This window comes from Rhagoletis zephyria, unplaced genomic scaffold (assembly GCF_001687245.7).
Source record: "Rhagoletis zephyria isolate East Lansing unplaced genomic scaffold, Rhagoletis_zephyria_1.1 Rzeph_scaffold_00613, whole genome shotgun sequence".
Taxonomy (NCBI): domain Eukaryota; kingdom Metazoa; phylum Arthropoda; class Insecta; order Diptera; family Tephritidae; genus Rhagoletis; species Rhagoletis zephyria.
Genome location: NW_016157697.1, coordinates 99,960 through 114,140, shown reverse-complemented (window position 1 = coordinate 114,140; position 14,181 = coordinate 99,960). Strand labels below are relative to the sequence as shown.

Sequence of the window (14,181 nt, the reverse complement as noted above, 5' to 3'; positions counted from 1 at the left end):
GGCGTTTTTGTTTTTCCTCTCTGACGTCAGGATTTATTTTAAAGGATTTCGTAATTTCAGGAAAGATATGATTAATTCCAACAATTATTTCAAAAAATGCAGTAAAAATATGGGTACCAGATGAAAGAGGAAATTTCTTTAGAATTAAAAAAAATTAAATTTTTTGGATCCACAAGGACGAATAGGTATTTTTTTAAGCTGATAAAGTTAGGAGGACGAAATTCGAGGATTTTATACAGGTAGTATACGTCCTTACATTTAATTTTTTCAAAAACAAATATTGCGAAATTTCTGGCATAAAATTTTAAAAAGACATTTTCAAATCTTAAAAGTCCTTATGCACCAAAAAATTGAATCTGATTGAATTCCACAGAATTTCCTCTTTAATTTGATACCCATACTTCTTCTCTAAGCACATTTCACTTTTGAATTTCATTTTTGAATTTTCGACGTTAGAGTGAAAAGTTAAAAACTCAATTCTAGTATATTTGGACCATGGTTTCGCTTTATATTGATTTTTGTGTATGAGCTAGACATTTATATACAAAATATTCAGTGCAAATTACAAATCCCGAAAATTCCGGTATTATTTGCCAAGCATCCCGGAATTTTTGGGACCTAAAAAAGGCCGGGATCCCGGGATAACGGGATCTCGAGATTAACATTCCTAATATGTATGTATGCATGTACTAAGTAAATATCGACTGCTGAGTGGAAGATCGATCTATCTCGGCAGCCAGTTCCAAAACGAATTTTTTCCATATAAAAAAACATCGTCAAACATACTTCTTATGGAAGAAAATGACTGACGTCGTTAATAAAAAAATTGCCAAAAATCAACGGTTGCAACTACTTTAAACTTGTTGTTTATTGTACTAAAATTGATAGGCTATAAAACTGCATGCTCAAAATGTTAAAAAAAAAAAAATATAGCTCAAAATTTTTACGAAGGTTTGTAGATTTTTTTAAATGTTACACAAAAATTTAAACATGGATTTATACAGTTTTGGTTAAAGAATAAACTATATTTTTATAAACAAATAATTAAGATTAGTCAAATATTGTCAATATGTGAGTGTCGTTAAGTTATGGTAAATTAGCACTATATATTTGAGAAAATTTCTTGGTTTTAAGTAATTAACAACAGGGAGCGAAAATAACAGTGTTTTTTTTTAACGGTTAAACTTGGCCAAATATTTTTTAAGGCCGAAATAATAGTTCTATCCTAATAATAAACAAACCGCTTATCCTAATTAAACAAGTCTGGTGTAAAATGAAAGAGAACTAAAATAGCTTTAAAACGGAAATGTCTAAACGAGGAAAGTCATCTATTGAAAAATAAACCTTGGGTCAGGTATATGAAATTTTTCTCTTTTGAATTATAAAAAAATATATATGTATATAAATAGAGGTGGTAACCTTCGAATTTTTAATTTAAGTATGCAGCTTTATAGCTTATAAAATTATGGTACTAGATAGTGTAAGTTTCAAGTGGTTAAAAATTGTTTCAAACCTTGATTTATATAGTTATTAATAAAAAAAAAAATAAAAAAATTAAGATTTTACTTGAAACATATTGTGAAGTAGTGTGAGTCACTATATTAGCATCCATCACAATGTCATTCAATCTTCGGCAACAACTTCGATTCCCGTTCACATTCAAGCTGTCGGCAAGTTGTTTCAACCTTCAGCATACACTTTTCAAGATTTTGTGAATTTTAATTTGCTCTTTCCTTGAATGAACTTGACTTTAAAATATCTGGATCCGGTGCTAATGAAGGTCAATTCAAATTGTCTGTGTCAGTTTGAATTTCCTTTGCCAAAAATATTCACTCTTCTCAAGTGCAATACATACATATGTATGTACATATATGTACATATGTATCTACATACAAACATATATTCACTTAGTTTTCTAAAAATTCAAAATGGTGCGCTAGAATGCTAATTTAGTTTGGCTGATGTTTCCACTTTTTTGCTTTGAAATCCACTCATCTGACTCCTTACAGTTGCAGTTGCTTTTTTTAGGCTAATGAATATTTGAATCTTCGCTTTCAAAGTTGAATCTTTGTGCTTTTTACAACATTTTTTTTTTTTTCAAAGCTGCAGCAGAAAATTCAAATAGTAGGTTCATTAAACTTTATATAAAAAAACGAGCTCGGGCTTACTAACGTACCTGCCTACTACATTGTTCATCTACTGGGTTATATGTAGCATTTAACATAAATTGTTTTTGTTCTTATCGTTATAGATTACACAAATACATTCATCGGCGTCATAAAGAACTTGGTTCCATATTTTACGAACGCCTAGGCGGCGTGCAGGATGCCGTATTTGTTTCATCAGCAAGTCAAATGCGAGCAGTGTTTCAATACGAGGGCCAATATCCACGACATCCGCTGCCAGAGTCTTGGATCATATACAACAAGCAGTACAATTGCCAACGCGGTTTATTCTTCATGTGAGTTGCAAGCAAGTAAAACCGAAAGGCTAACAAGATCTTGCACAGTTGTTGCTTTCCGCTAAAATACATACATACATACATACATTAATATATACATACATATGTATGTATGTGTACATATTTTATGAATTTCATTGACACTTTGATTTATCCATTGCATGGTAATCGCATAGGGAGGGCGCCGAGTGGCTACACAATCGACGCATACTAAATCGTTTTCTATTGGGCGGCACCATGAAGTGGATGGATGCGCACATCGAGTCGTCCACGATGCGCTTGGTGAATTTGTGGAAGACGCAGGCTAGCGCAGTTGCCGCACAATGCGCCTACATTGAACTGCTGGAACTGGAACATCAGCTTTATACCTGGGCCATCGATGGTGGGTTGACGAAATGGAAATAGCATTTCCCAGCATTTCATTTAATCCGTTGCATTTCATTTAACCCGCTTAGTTGTTTGTACGATAATGTTTGGCGTTTCCGCTGCAGAAGATGTGCGCATGGCTGCGACGATGGACCAGTTTTCGCGCATAGTACACAGAATATTCGATACCAGCTCTGCACTGATGACTTTTCCACCACAGTTGGCAAAGCGTTTGAATATGCGTATTTGGCGGGATTTTGAGGAGAGCGTGGAGGCAGTGCTGAAGCAAGGCAATATTTTAATCGAACAATTTGTCGATTTGCCAGCGCCTATGGTGAATAGATTGTGCGAAAAAGTTGGCACCGAGTGTCATGATTGTGGTGGCGATGCACTCTTCCAGAAGCTTATATTGGCCGGTATGCCGCTTGATATGATCAAGCGTATATTTGTGGATTTGGTGATTGCAGCGGGCGATACGGTTAGTATATTGTTTTTTTTTTTTGTTTTTTTAGTTATCAGGGACCGAAAATAACCGTTAAATAACAAGATTTTTTTATTTTAAAATCATTCTAAAATCGTTATTTTTTTATTTGTATTTTCGATCAAGAATAACCCTTAAATTTAGGTTTTTATTTTTCGGTCAAATTTGATCGTTACTTTGCGATTTTTATTTTTTTTCGATCGTTTTTAACCCCTATGATGGAGACTGTGTTTCTATGACCGATTGATATCTTTTACGATCTAAAAATTTAAATTTTAAAATAAGTGTCATAGTACGATTGCAAAAATAAAAATCCAAAAATAACGACCTAAAATTGATCGGAAAACTAAAAATCCAGTTTTAACCGTTAAATTATGATTTTTATTATAAAGATCATAAGCGCTACAGTACCTGTTATTAATTTCTTTTGTAGAAATTGCGAAACAAAACCTTGTATTGAAAATTGAATGTAATACTAAGGAAGCCGTGGTAACTGACCAAAACAGAGGGATCTGTCTTTTTGTGGTGACTATAAATTTAGTGGAGCGGTCAGCACCTGAACCTTACCCATATATTCAGAAAGAAATTTCTCAACCTCTTTGTACTCGTATCTTGCTGCCATTATTTTCTTCCTCTTGAAAATACGGCTTTCTTCCCTCCTCTCTTCCCGTTATCGCTCGATGAGGCCGCGCTCAATTCGCTGCAACTTTTCTGCAGCTTGTAGGCATCGAACTTTCGGCGCGCTGCTCCTAACGCACTTTTCTTTATTATTATTTTCTTAAATGCCTTGGCGACGTTAGCCACCAAAAAGTAGTCATCCGAGTCGATGTTAGCCCTTCGAATGGAATGCAAGTCAAGAACGGTTGAAGTGTATCTTCCGTCTATCGCAAATGCGAACAATTTGGTTTTTCTTTATTTGGTCGCGAAACACCAACACTGGCTTTGTGGATTATTCGATGCTGGTGCATGGTCGAGGGTACCAAGTTCCGTTCCGCAGCAAAGTCGATCAGCCTCTCTCCGTTGCCGATGACTTAAATTTGCGACTTTCGTCCTTTTCCTAGGTAGGTCGGGGCATCTTTTTTATTACGTTTACTTTTTCTTTGCAAAATTGTTTTCAACCGGCAAAATTTTAAAAAAATCTGTTACGGTAATTTCTTGCATTTAATACATTATTCTAGCTTCTCAGACCATTTCTTAATGAAAAAGTTTTGCTGCTTTCTACGAAAAATTTAGCCGGAAAATTTCGTCGGGAGCTACAAAATTCATAATGTATAGAATTGAAAAAAGTTGCAGTGACTGAAACGCGGTTCCCAAAGTTTTTAAAGTGCTTCCATAAATACGATCCAGCCGTGAGGAGACCTCAGACCCAGTCACGCATGTCCTTGAAACTCTACTGTACAATCAACGAAAACTAGATTATACCACTCCTCTAATCTGTTTAGGGGAAAAATTATCCCTAAGAACCCCAGAGGAACGAATGGGAAGGTGCCATAGACCTGAACTCAGGGTCGATTTACTCCGCTTAACTCGCACTAAACCTCAGTTTCCGCTTAACGGATTATGGTAGCGTATTTCAAGCAGAGCCTAACGTCATAATGGAGGCCGTTCGGTGGCTTATAACTTCCGCCTCTACAGAACGGCCTTTAACTATATATTCTGAGAGCAAAGCTGCTATTAAAACTCTAAGATCTAACGTAACAACTTCCAAAGTAGCCATATAATGCAGAAGGATTCTCAACCTGCTGGCATCAAAATGTTCCTGGACACGGACATTCCATGCAACTGCATATCCGACGAGCTGGCGAGGAGAGGGACGGATATATCCCTCTATGTTGGCATATCTCTAACCTCCTGCAAACACAAACTAAACCCGAACTCATCGGGGAGGTAAATACCAGGTGCGCTCTGGAAACCACCTGCCTTAGTGCCTGGCAAATATGGCCACAACATAGCCCTCTCTCGACTCGACCGCTCTTCTCTCAGGCTAGTAGTTTGGGTAATCACCGCAAACTGCACGCACGGAAATAGTTTGGGATACCCAACCAATGACTTTTTCCGCAGCTGCAGCGACGAGGTGGGGAGCATTGAACATTGGGGCTCATGGATTAAAAGTTCTTGATCTTGAGCTCACTCCATCAGTACGAAAATTGAGTCTGACCATAAGCTTACTTTTTATGCATGAAGCCCATCATCTCGGCCACTATCCCGCCATTACCAAAATGCACAACAACTTCTTCAATAATCGATTTTTAGATTGCTTAGCCCACCTGAACTCAGCGTACATTCTCAATTTTTGTGCCATATAAAGCGCACTCGGTGGTTAAATTATTATGCTTGGGGAAGAAACAAATGGTCTCCGTCATTGGTGACCAAACGGGCCTAGCCAGCCTGCGTTTGCCTCCATCCTCTGCGCGGTGGCAGCCACTCTAACATAACCTAACCTTTTGAAGTTAAAATTTATTTTTTTATAAAAATATTGTTCGTGTTATATAGAAAAGTTGTAAAAAACTTTCATCCAAATTGCGGAATTTCCAGTTTTAATTTTTAAAAATTGTTTAGGTATGCAGTTTTATGTACCTTAGTATAGCAAGGTCCTATTTAAAATTGTTGTTTTTTTTATAGAGTAGTTACAAAACTGCATAAAAACTAAGTTCTTAACTTGGGAATTTCTTCAAAGTCCTTGGCTAAATACACACTGAAACTAATTTATTGATTTAGAAGTTGTTTTCAAATTCTATTAGACCTTTAGTGAGTAGTCAACCGGCCTTTGTAAAACCTGATTTTCAAAAGAAAATGTGTTAGGGCCTTTTTACAAAACACCGGTAGATAAAAAAACAATTTTAATCAAAGCGAATTCTTAGCTGCTTCAAAAATGCAATTTTCTATACAAACTAAAATAAAACTGTATACCCGAAAATTTTATAAACATTCAGATAAAGGAGTTCGAAATTTTGATGCAAATTTATTGACTTTTTCTAAAATTTGCATATAGTTTAAAACATGAATAATATTTTTATAAAAAATAACAAACAAAAAAATGTTATATTGGAAAACATTATCAATATCAAAAAACATATCAGCACTTCAGCGATTGCTTCAGTCACGGTATATTTATACAATTTTATAATTAGCCTGGAGAAGATCCGTATTCTATACGAGTTAAAGTTTTGGATTTTATTCCGATTGGCAAAAATGCCTTCTGGCGTGTTTATAGGAGGGTATTTATAGTTTTCATTCCACTTCTGACTTATGTAAATGTTTACATTTTACCTTTACAACCCCGGAAAGGAATTTTCTACGCGAAAATATTACTAATCAAAGTTTAAAATTTTTTCGAAGTCTGCAGCTTTTTACAAAATTAAAAAATTAAAATGTATGTGCCCTTAACTCGATTGGTTGGTTATCTGCTCGCATTGTTATATGCACACATACGCACATAGGAATCATTATTCATTTTCTAGATTCATAATATAACAGAGGTTTCTTATTTAGAAAAAAAAAAAATAGAATATTTTTTCTACACACATTCTTGCTATCAAATATGTATTTAAAAAATAAATATTCTTCCCACAGACGGCGTACACTACTGAATGGGCATTTTATCTACTTACCCAGAATCAGGAAATGCAAGAGCGCTTAGCCAAAGAAATGGCTACCAATGATGGGCGCGGCAATATGTTGGTACATGGTCTCATTAAGGAGACAATGCGCTTGTATCCGATAGCACCATTTATTGGACGCTATATGGCGTGTGAAGCGAATATTGGCGGCTATCAAATCGAGAAAAATGTATGTAAAGTAAATAATTAGAAATTCAAAAAAAAATAAATAAATAATAGTATTTAGATACCTGCATGTGAAGAGATGTTAGTTGAATGTTTAATGGTTAATAGTTCTTGCTCCAATATGTAGGTATATAGTTGCAGTAGTGAAAGTTTTAAATTTACTTTGGTGAGCCTTGCATGCTAAGCTTTTAATGCGTTTTTAGGACTGCTGTAACATTAAAATAAATTAATTTTTTCTGTTATACTGTAATGAAAAAAAATGCATATTCAGTCAATTAGCTTGCTTTTTTGAAATTTACTATAAAATTATTACCTTCTAACTTAATTCGTTTGTAAGGTTTTTTCCCTTCCACTAGATTATTTTCGTAAATTAAACAGCCAAAATAGTTTTACTTTCGTCCAATATTCTCTCAGATTTATTTAAGTATATATATCTCTCAAGTGCCTTGAACTCCTTAATTATAGTACACTTATATCTCCTTAACTGCAGAGCTTAGTGCTGCTTTCCTTATACACTGCTGGCCGTAAGCCGGAACATTTCCCAGATCCAGAGGTAGCGAAGCCCGAACGTTGGCAACGCAACGAAGAAACTGGTGAATTACAGGAGGTGCTGCAAGCGCATGGCTCACTACCGTTTGCCATTGGCAATCGTTCTTGCATTGGACGCAGAATGGCCATGAAGCAAATGCATTGCCTGCTGGCAGCGGTAAGTCAATTTGAATGCTTTTTTATAAATTCTCTATGACCAAATTTCACATCATTTCGGTATTTTTTTTTTTTCAGGTTATAAGCAACTTTCAGCTGCAATGCAATAACGCCACACCAATTGACTGTAAACTACGACTGGTAACAGTGCCCGCGCAGCCATTAAGATTGGCAATAAAACTTCGTGACATCGCATAGCCTTAGATAGTATACATAATACAAACAAATATATATACTAACATATACAGTATCGGTCAATACAATGGCACCCCCCCTTTCAAAGTGATATTGTTTGCCGCTCATGTTTATTTAATCATTCTCTAATAAAACCCAAGTTTAAAACTTTGTAGAAGACTACAAAAAAATTTTACACATTTTCACCCAAATTTCGAACTTTTTTCTCAGAAGAGTTAGAATTTTTTTGAGTACACATTTTTATAACCCATTCAATTTTACTCTAATAATGTGCAAGGTTCAAGTGGCTAAAAATTACCGTTGATTCTTTAGATTTTTTTTTTGCAGAAAGTGCTCAGTGTTTCTTCCATATAAAAATAAATTGTGCTTGTTCGTTATATGGAAGCAAATGCGACAAAAAAAGTTCTAAAAAAATCAACGGTAATTTCTAGCCAGTTGAAACTTGCACATTATCAGACTAAAATTGAAGGGGCCATAAAACCGTGTACTCGAAAAAATTCTAACACTTCTGAGAAAAAAGTATGAAATTTGGGTGAAAAATTGTTTATTTTTGTTGTCTTCTACAAAATTTTAAACTTGTTTTTTTTTGTTTGGAGAATAAACTGTATTTTAGTTGAAAATTTAAAAAATAAATTATTAAACATATGTGGCAAGCAATATCCCTTTGAAAAGCGGGGGTGGTGCAATAGATATGACCAATACTGTACATCGTCGTTTAAAGTACAAAACTGCGTATCAACAAAATGCAAAAACAGCGTATCACGATAATGCGAAACCGCGTATGTGAGGTTGTATAAATTATTTTCTAGATAGTAAAAACCCTCATATTTCAAAATGATTATCTTTTTTTTTAAATTAATCGCATTAATGGCAAGTATATTTTAGGACGAGTGCATAAGGATTGAGCCAAGAGCTTGTGTGAGCAAATCCAATTTTTGCAGCAAATGTCAGTTACGTGGTTTTGCAGAATGACGATACGCGGTTTCGTACTTTAAACGACGATATAATATTCTTTGCACTCACTTTAGATTTTAAACACACACAAAGTGTTAATAAATTTTTCAAATATAAAGGAGAATAAGGACAATAATAAAATTATATATAGCTACATAATATACAAATTACACACATAAAGCTAGTAAAGTTATATATAAAAGAAATATTAGTATAAAAATGAGTAGTCCGTAAATAGGCGCATGCCACAGTGAGTAGCCGAGAAGCATGGACAATATGATAAGTCCCAGAACTTTGTAAGAAGCCAACGGACGCAAGCAGATACGGGCGGGTAGACGTTCCTCACACAATTCACTGACACCTTAAATTGTATAAGTGTTATTAAGTGAATAATTTTAATATATAGTATATATATTTATATGTGTAGTTTTAGTTGTTTAATGTATTGTATTTAATATTAAAAAAAAAATATTTATGCTTCATATTTAAAACTAAATGTAGTGTACCTCTTGATTTGTCAAACCATTGCTGCGTCATGGGCGGGTAGAGTAATTGACGTGCTAATTTACCCACAAAATCTGGACGACACCACAAAGTTTCGATTTCTTCACCAAACTATATGAAAAGAAGAAGAAATTATGAAGAAGTTTTAACCGTTTTAGACTTGCTTATATTTTACTTACCATTTCATTTAAGCGACAAGAAATTTTGTGCAAAAAACGTACTAAAAATTTCACTTCATAATCCTGTATAGGTAATGTGGCGGGATCGATTGTCGCTGATAAATTCGCTATATTACTTTGCATCTGTAAAAGAAAAACAAAATTGCGTTGGGACAACATAAAATCTATAAAATACTGAAAGGAGATAATGGGGCGAAGAGAATGTCACATTGTTGTTGTAAGATTTCCCAGAGAACTATAGTCAGCTTCGCATTTCTTTCTTCAAAAATTGTGTGCATAACTTTGTTGCAAATTTGGCAGAATAGCTTTACCTTATCCGCTGAATTAAGTGACTATTGCTGTCCACTGAAGGCGTTCCCGAGCAAAAATTTTTAATGTTGTTGTTATAACAGCAAACAAATTTCCCAAAGAGTTTTTGTTTAATGCTGGTAAGGGAGACATAAATCTGAGTCGTTCTGGTGACCAGACTGTCACGGAAACGCAAAAATGTTTGATGAAGCATATCTTTTACACAGTGCGGTTAAGAGCACATGCTTTAAGAAAGTCGGTTGTATGTATCTAAATGCGATTCGTATTCAATGGATTTATTTATGATACACGTAATTTTTAAGCAAAAAACCAAACCACCTTGAATTCTCCTCTAAAAATCTAAGATTGCCGTCAATTTCTTCATGATCCAATCATCGGATCTAAACCGAATTAGTGTGGGCCACCTCTGAGGCACCACATTTTCTTTATTATATACAAAAAAAAAAACCTTCTCCCTTTTTTGAGGTCGGTTAAATATGTAAACCATCCGATCGCAGTCAATTTTGCTTTTAAAGGATTTTGTATTTTTATTTTTTTACTTGGTACCCAAATATTAATTTCGAAATTTTTTTTATATTGAGCACTCACCTGCATTGGTGTTACTTTTGCAATATCCAAATAATCACTACTATCATATGCAGAAAAATTTAGTGGCGGACTGCTGCGATCGTGTACTTGTTCCATTGTTATTTCCGGCAAACGTACCTATAATTCAGAAGATTTTCCTGTTAACTCAACACATCAAACTGAACCTCAACTAAAATAAACTTACATCAAACATATTGGCTAATGAACGCACAGCTAAATCGAGTATATCTGGTATTTTACCAATCTCTTGTAATTTCAATTCCGCCGGTGAGACGTCCTCAAAGAGGCTGGCAAACATTTTACGCAAAAAGCCATGCGACTTACGTTGTTTCACAATATCATGTCGTATGCTATCGATTTCCTGTAGCACATATAAACGTGATATGCAAACTGTTTTGATTACTTGTTCGATTTCACATTTCACAGCTGAACCAAAAAGTGGCGTATAGCTTTCTTCATGAAACATACCATCCCATTCACTTTTGCCGTGCCTATTAACGTAAAATTGCTTATAAATCAGCTATAGATGTGTAATATAATTGTTACCTGGAGTAAACTGAATGTTTTCTGGGCGAGTCAATACCAAGTTGGCAAATGTAAGCTTGCTCTGCTTGGCATAACATTGTTGGCAGATTAGGCTGGTTAAAAACCTATAAAGTGAAATGTTTAAGCTGTTTTATTGATATAAAATTAGCATGTTATATACATATCCCACATTTTTTAAGCTCGGCGAATCTACCTTACTTGATTATCCATGTTCTTCCTTGAGATACCTACATATCTTCTAATTATTTAAGTTTTTCTACTTACCTTTACCAATCTGTGCAGCATAATAACATTTCTGAACGATGTGAAATCTAGTCGCTCAAAGCGTGGTAATATATATACAAAGACCTGCGTGTATATTACCAAATTCTCGGCTATAAATGTACTGAAACGTTGACTCACGGACGTTTCACTTCCAGTGGAGCTAGGCATCATACCACTAGCACTAGGCACTGCGTTAAAATTGCCACCACCACTGAAATGATTAACAACATTAAATAAATTAATTAGAAAATTCCCATCGCAATTACTTACTAGAGGTTTGTATTTTGTAAATCGAACATATAACGCCAAGGTTGAATATAGCTCAGCCATAATTCTAGAACCACTGACAATGAACTGTCTAGCGGCCAGCGACCTATAATGCTTTTTAAGAAAGGATATATGCGAGTTTTCATCATTGGATGAGCCAGCTTGCGAAGTATCGCCATCGGAGTATGATCCATGTGCATCGAATTAGCGAATGTGTGCACTTGCTTGACAAGTATGCGCACAACGCGTATAAACTCGCTGCTTGGTAGGTCCTTAGTGTTACAGAAGAAATATATTTTAAAAAGATCATTATTATTTGTACGAAGTTTAACTTACCCTCGCCTCATCGATGTCGTAGCGCAGCCATGTATCGACGAAGAAGTGTAGCACTGATTCGGTACGCCAGCAATGCGTTCGCGGCGACTCACAGCTCCGTGCGGCCTGTACAGCCGCTGCAGCTGCCGCAGACGTTGATGGGGCGTCTGTCTGAAACAAACTAGTATTTGTTGGTATTTTCAAATATTTTGGCGAACGTTGCGGCTGCAGCGGTTGTACTGGTTGCAGCGGTTGAGGTGCCTTTACCGACGTACAAATATTGGTCGGATAAACGATCGCATCTGGGTTGTCCGGCAAAAAAGTGCCAAGGTATTCTGCTGTTAAAAAGAAGTACACAGTTTTCATGCGTTCATTGTGCACTTGCAATGCCGCTGGATACATTTTATGCAGTGGAAATGTGGCATGTATAACAAAATGAAGCATATAATAATCGAAAGCGTTCAGGAGAAGCGATGTCACTTGGCGTCGAAAAGGATCAATGTTCACAAGGTCGGCGTAGAAAAGCGAATACTGACCAGACTGTATCATCTCGCTGACTTTGTGCTGTAAGTGAAATAAACTATAAACTTGACTTTATTATATGTGCGTGCGCCGAATAAAAAACTTTCAAGGCACTCCAATAAAGCTTTCTACAACACGCACGTACTATTCCCCCAAAAGTTTTGAAAATCAATAACCATAAATACCTAGCTCAACATATTGACCACTCACCGGCAGTAAATCCAGACTGAATTCAAACTTAATAGCATCGTTTAGCAGTCGATAACATAACCGTAACATAGATCCCATCGGCGAAAAAAAATCATGCAGTATGTCGAAACACATTTGTGAATTCTCTTTTGTGGTCGCACGCAGACCCCAGCCAAGACCACCACTACCTATGCCAAACACTGACTGTACAATTGTCGGGAATATGTCCTGTAACTCACGCAGGCTGCATCGCTCAAACAATTGTGTTAGTTCCAAACAGCGATCCGGTATTGGATAGTTAAACAACTCCATTATACGATTCTGGAAGGGAAAAATAGTCCGGAGGCGTACAGAAATTTGAGGTTAATGCGGAGCCTCCTTTACATATTTATGTACAAAATCCGAACTTATGTTACTTACGCCTAGATTTTCATTATAAAAGGCCATTTTTGTAAGCTAGCCTATTGCAAATTGTCCAGAATTAAAAAATTTGCTTTCTATCCGGTTTGTTTACTACTAAAAGTTCGGTAAGTTTTGTCACTGCTAGCGCTTCTGCCGGCACCCGGCTGCACTTACGATTGAATTGCCAGACTCCCCGAAAATGCAATTGTGCGTGTTTCTTAACAATTGAAATTTTTCTGCGAAATAATTAGGGAAACAGAAATTTCAAATATGTAAATTGCTGCCAAGAGTTTAGGAGCATTTAATTATGCATTAAATACGTAGTTCCCGTTCAAGATCTGCGAAATCTTTAAAATCTATTACTTTTTGAGATTAGAGAATGGCCACGGAATAGAAATGTTGGAAATACATCGATGCATCGAAAATATCGGTTCTGCTTCGAAGCATCGACAATTGTCTATTCAATGTATAAATAATCGAAACGCTATTTCAATTTTTCAACAAGAGCATTGAGTTTGACCAAAACATTGAAATGACGGAAATCGGAAAAATCATGTGCAAATCGATGCGTCGATATATGCCACCGATGTATCAAAAAATATCGATGTACATTTCGTCGATGTATTTTTGCCACTGACAATTCTATATTGGAATCCATTTAAGCTGAAATTAGTCAAGAACGTAAACCTACCGGTACGTAAACCCGAGTCAGCTGACACGATCTGTCTTACCAAAGCGCCATGTAAATGAAAACTTAACACCGCAGAATTTTTCTGTAGTTGTAGCCCGTAGCGCAGAAATCTGCGGAATTTAGATTTTTCCGTGTCAGCTGATTTCTCCTTCTTTAGACGGTTGCCACTTCGTCAGTTTTACAGATGGTAAAAAAGATATAAGTTCCTACTCAAAATATGTTTAAAATATTTGAAATTTACTATTGAATAAGGTTTTTGTTGAAAACTAAGTAGTTTATATTTAGCTAAAATCTATTATAGCACAAAAAATTGTAGTTGAAATGGTAAGTTTATGAAAAGGCATTGATGAGTGGCAACAGTGTAGTAAGCAACACTGAGGGCTCCAGTAATCAACAAAATTCTGCGTATACAGACTGCGTTTAAGTACACGTTCTGCGTTCTCGACTAATTTCAGCTT

The 14,181-nt window shown here is 35.6% G+C and overlaps 3 protein-coding genes across 7 annotated transcripts in view; 1 reads left to right on the top strand and 2 right to left on the bottom strand.

Annotated features, from left to right (window-relative positions):
• Positions 1-7,001, bottom strand: part of LOC108360710 (probable multidrug resistance-associated protein lethal(2)03659) — an 87,231-nt gene extending 80,230 nt beyond the window's left edge. For 2 of the 3 annotated variants that reach the window (XM_017613114.1, XM_017613116.1), the window contains exon 1: positions 6,920-7,000. The gene's annotated coding sequence lies outside the window, so the exon portion shown is untranslated. Of the gene's footprint in view, positions 1-6,919 lie in introns of all 3 variants that reach the window. The other variant, XM_017613115.1, reaches the window with a different exon arrangement.
• sad (Cytochrome P450 family protein sad) overlaps positions 1-8,090 on the top strand; it is a 34,284-nt gene extending 26,194 nt beyond the window's left edge. Inside the window, exons 2-7 of the mRNA XM_017613123.1 lie at positions 2,252-2,461; positions 2,638-2,843; positions 2,917-3,305; positions 6,882-7,097; positions 7,584-7,799; positions 7,877-8,090. Coding sequence (XP_017468612.1) covers positions 2,252-2,461; positions 2,638-2,843; positions 2,917-3,305; positions 6,882-7,097; positions 7,584-7,799; positions 7,877-7,996 — 1,357 coding nt within the window. The 3' untranslated portion in view covers positions 7,997-8,090. The remainder of the gene's footprint in view (positions 1-2,251; positions 2,462-2,637; positions 2,844-2,916; positions 3,306-6,881; positions 7,098-7,583; positions 7,800-7,876) is intronic.
• On the bottom strand, positions 7,835-13,411 carry LOC108360711 (sphingomyelin phosphodiesterase 4). Of its 3 annotated transcripts, XR_001847171.1 has the most exons (12): positions 13,051-13,077; positions 12,652-12,951; positions 11,941-12,483; positions 11,608-11,876; positions 11,338-11,548; positions 11,074-11,177; positions 10,712-11,018; positions 10,528-10,644; positions 9,631-9,753; positions 9,454-9,562; positions 9,017-9,308; positions 7,835-7,997 (listed from the first exon to the last, which is right to left on the bottom strand). XR_001847171.1 is itself a non-coding variant. In XM_017613122.1 (11 exons), exons 2-11 carry the CDS (start codon positions 12,940-12,942, stop codon positions 9,115-9,117), a joined length of 2,268 nt encoding a protein of 755 aa, XP_017468611.1. In that variant the 5' UTR covers positions 12,943-12,951; positions 13,038-13,411; the 3' UTR covers positions 8,583-9,114. The 3 variants fall into 3 exon arrangements, 2 of the variants coding, with proteins under 2 accessions (XP_017468611.1, XP_017468610.1); XM_017613122.1 differs by lacking the exon at positions 7,835-7,997 and having other exon boundaries at positions 8,583-9,308; positions 13,038-13,411; XM_017613121.1 differs by lacking the exon at positions 7,835-7,997 and having other exon boundaries at positions 8,583-9,308.
• Between the last annotated feature and the right edge of the window lie 770 nt (positions 13,412-14,181).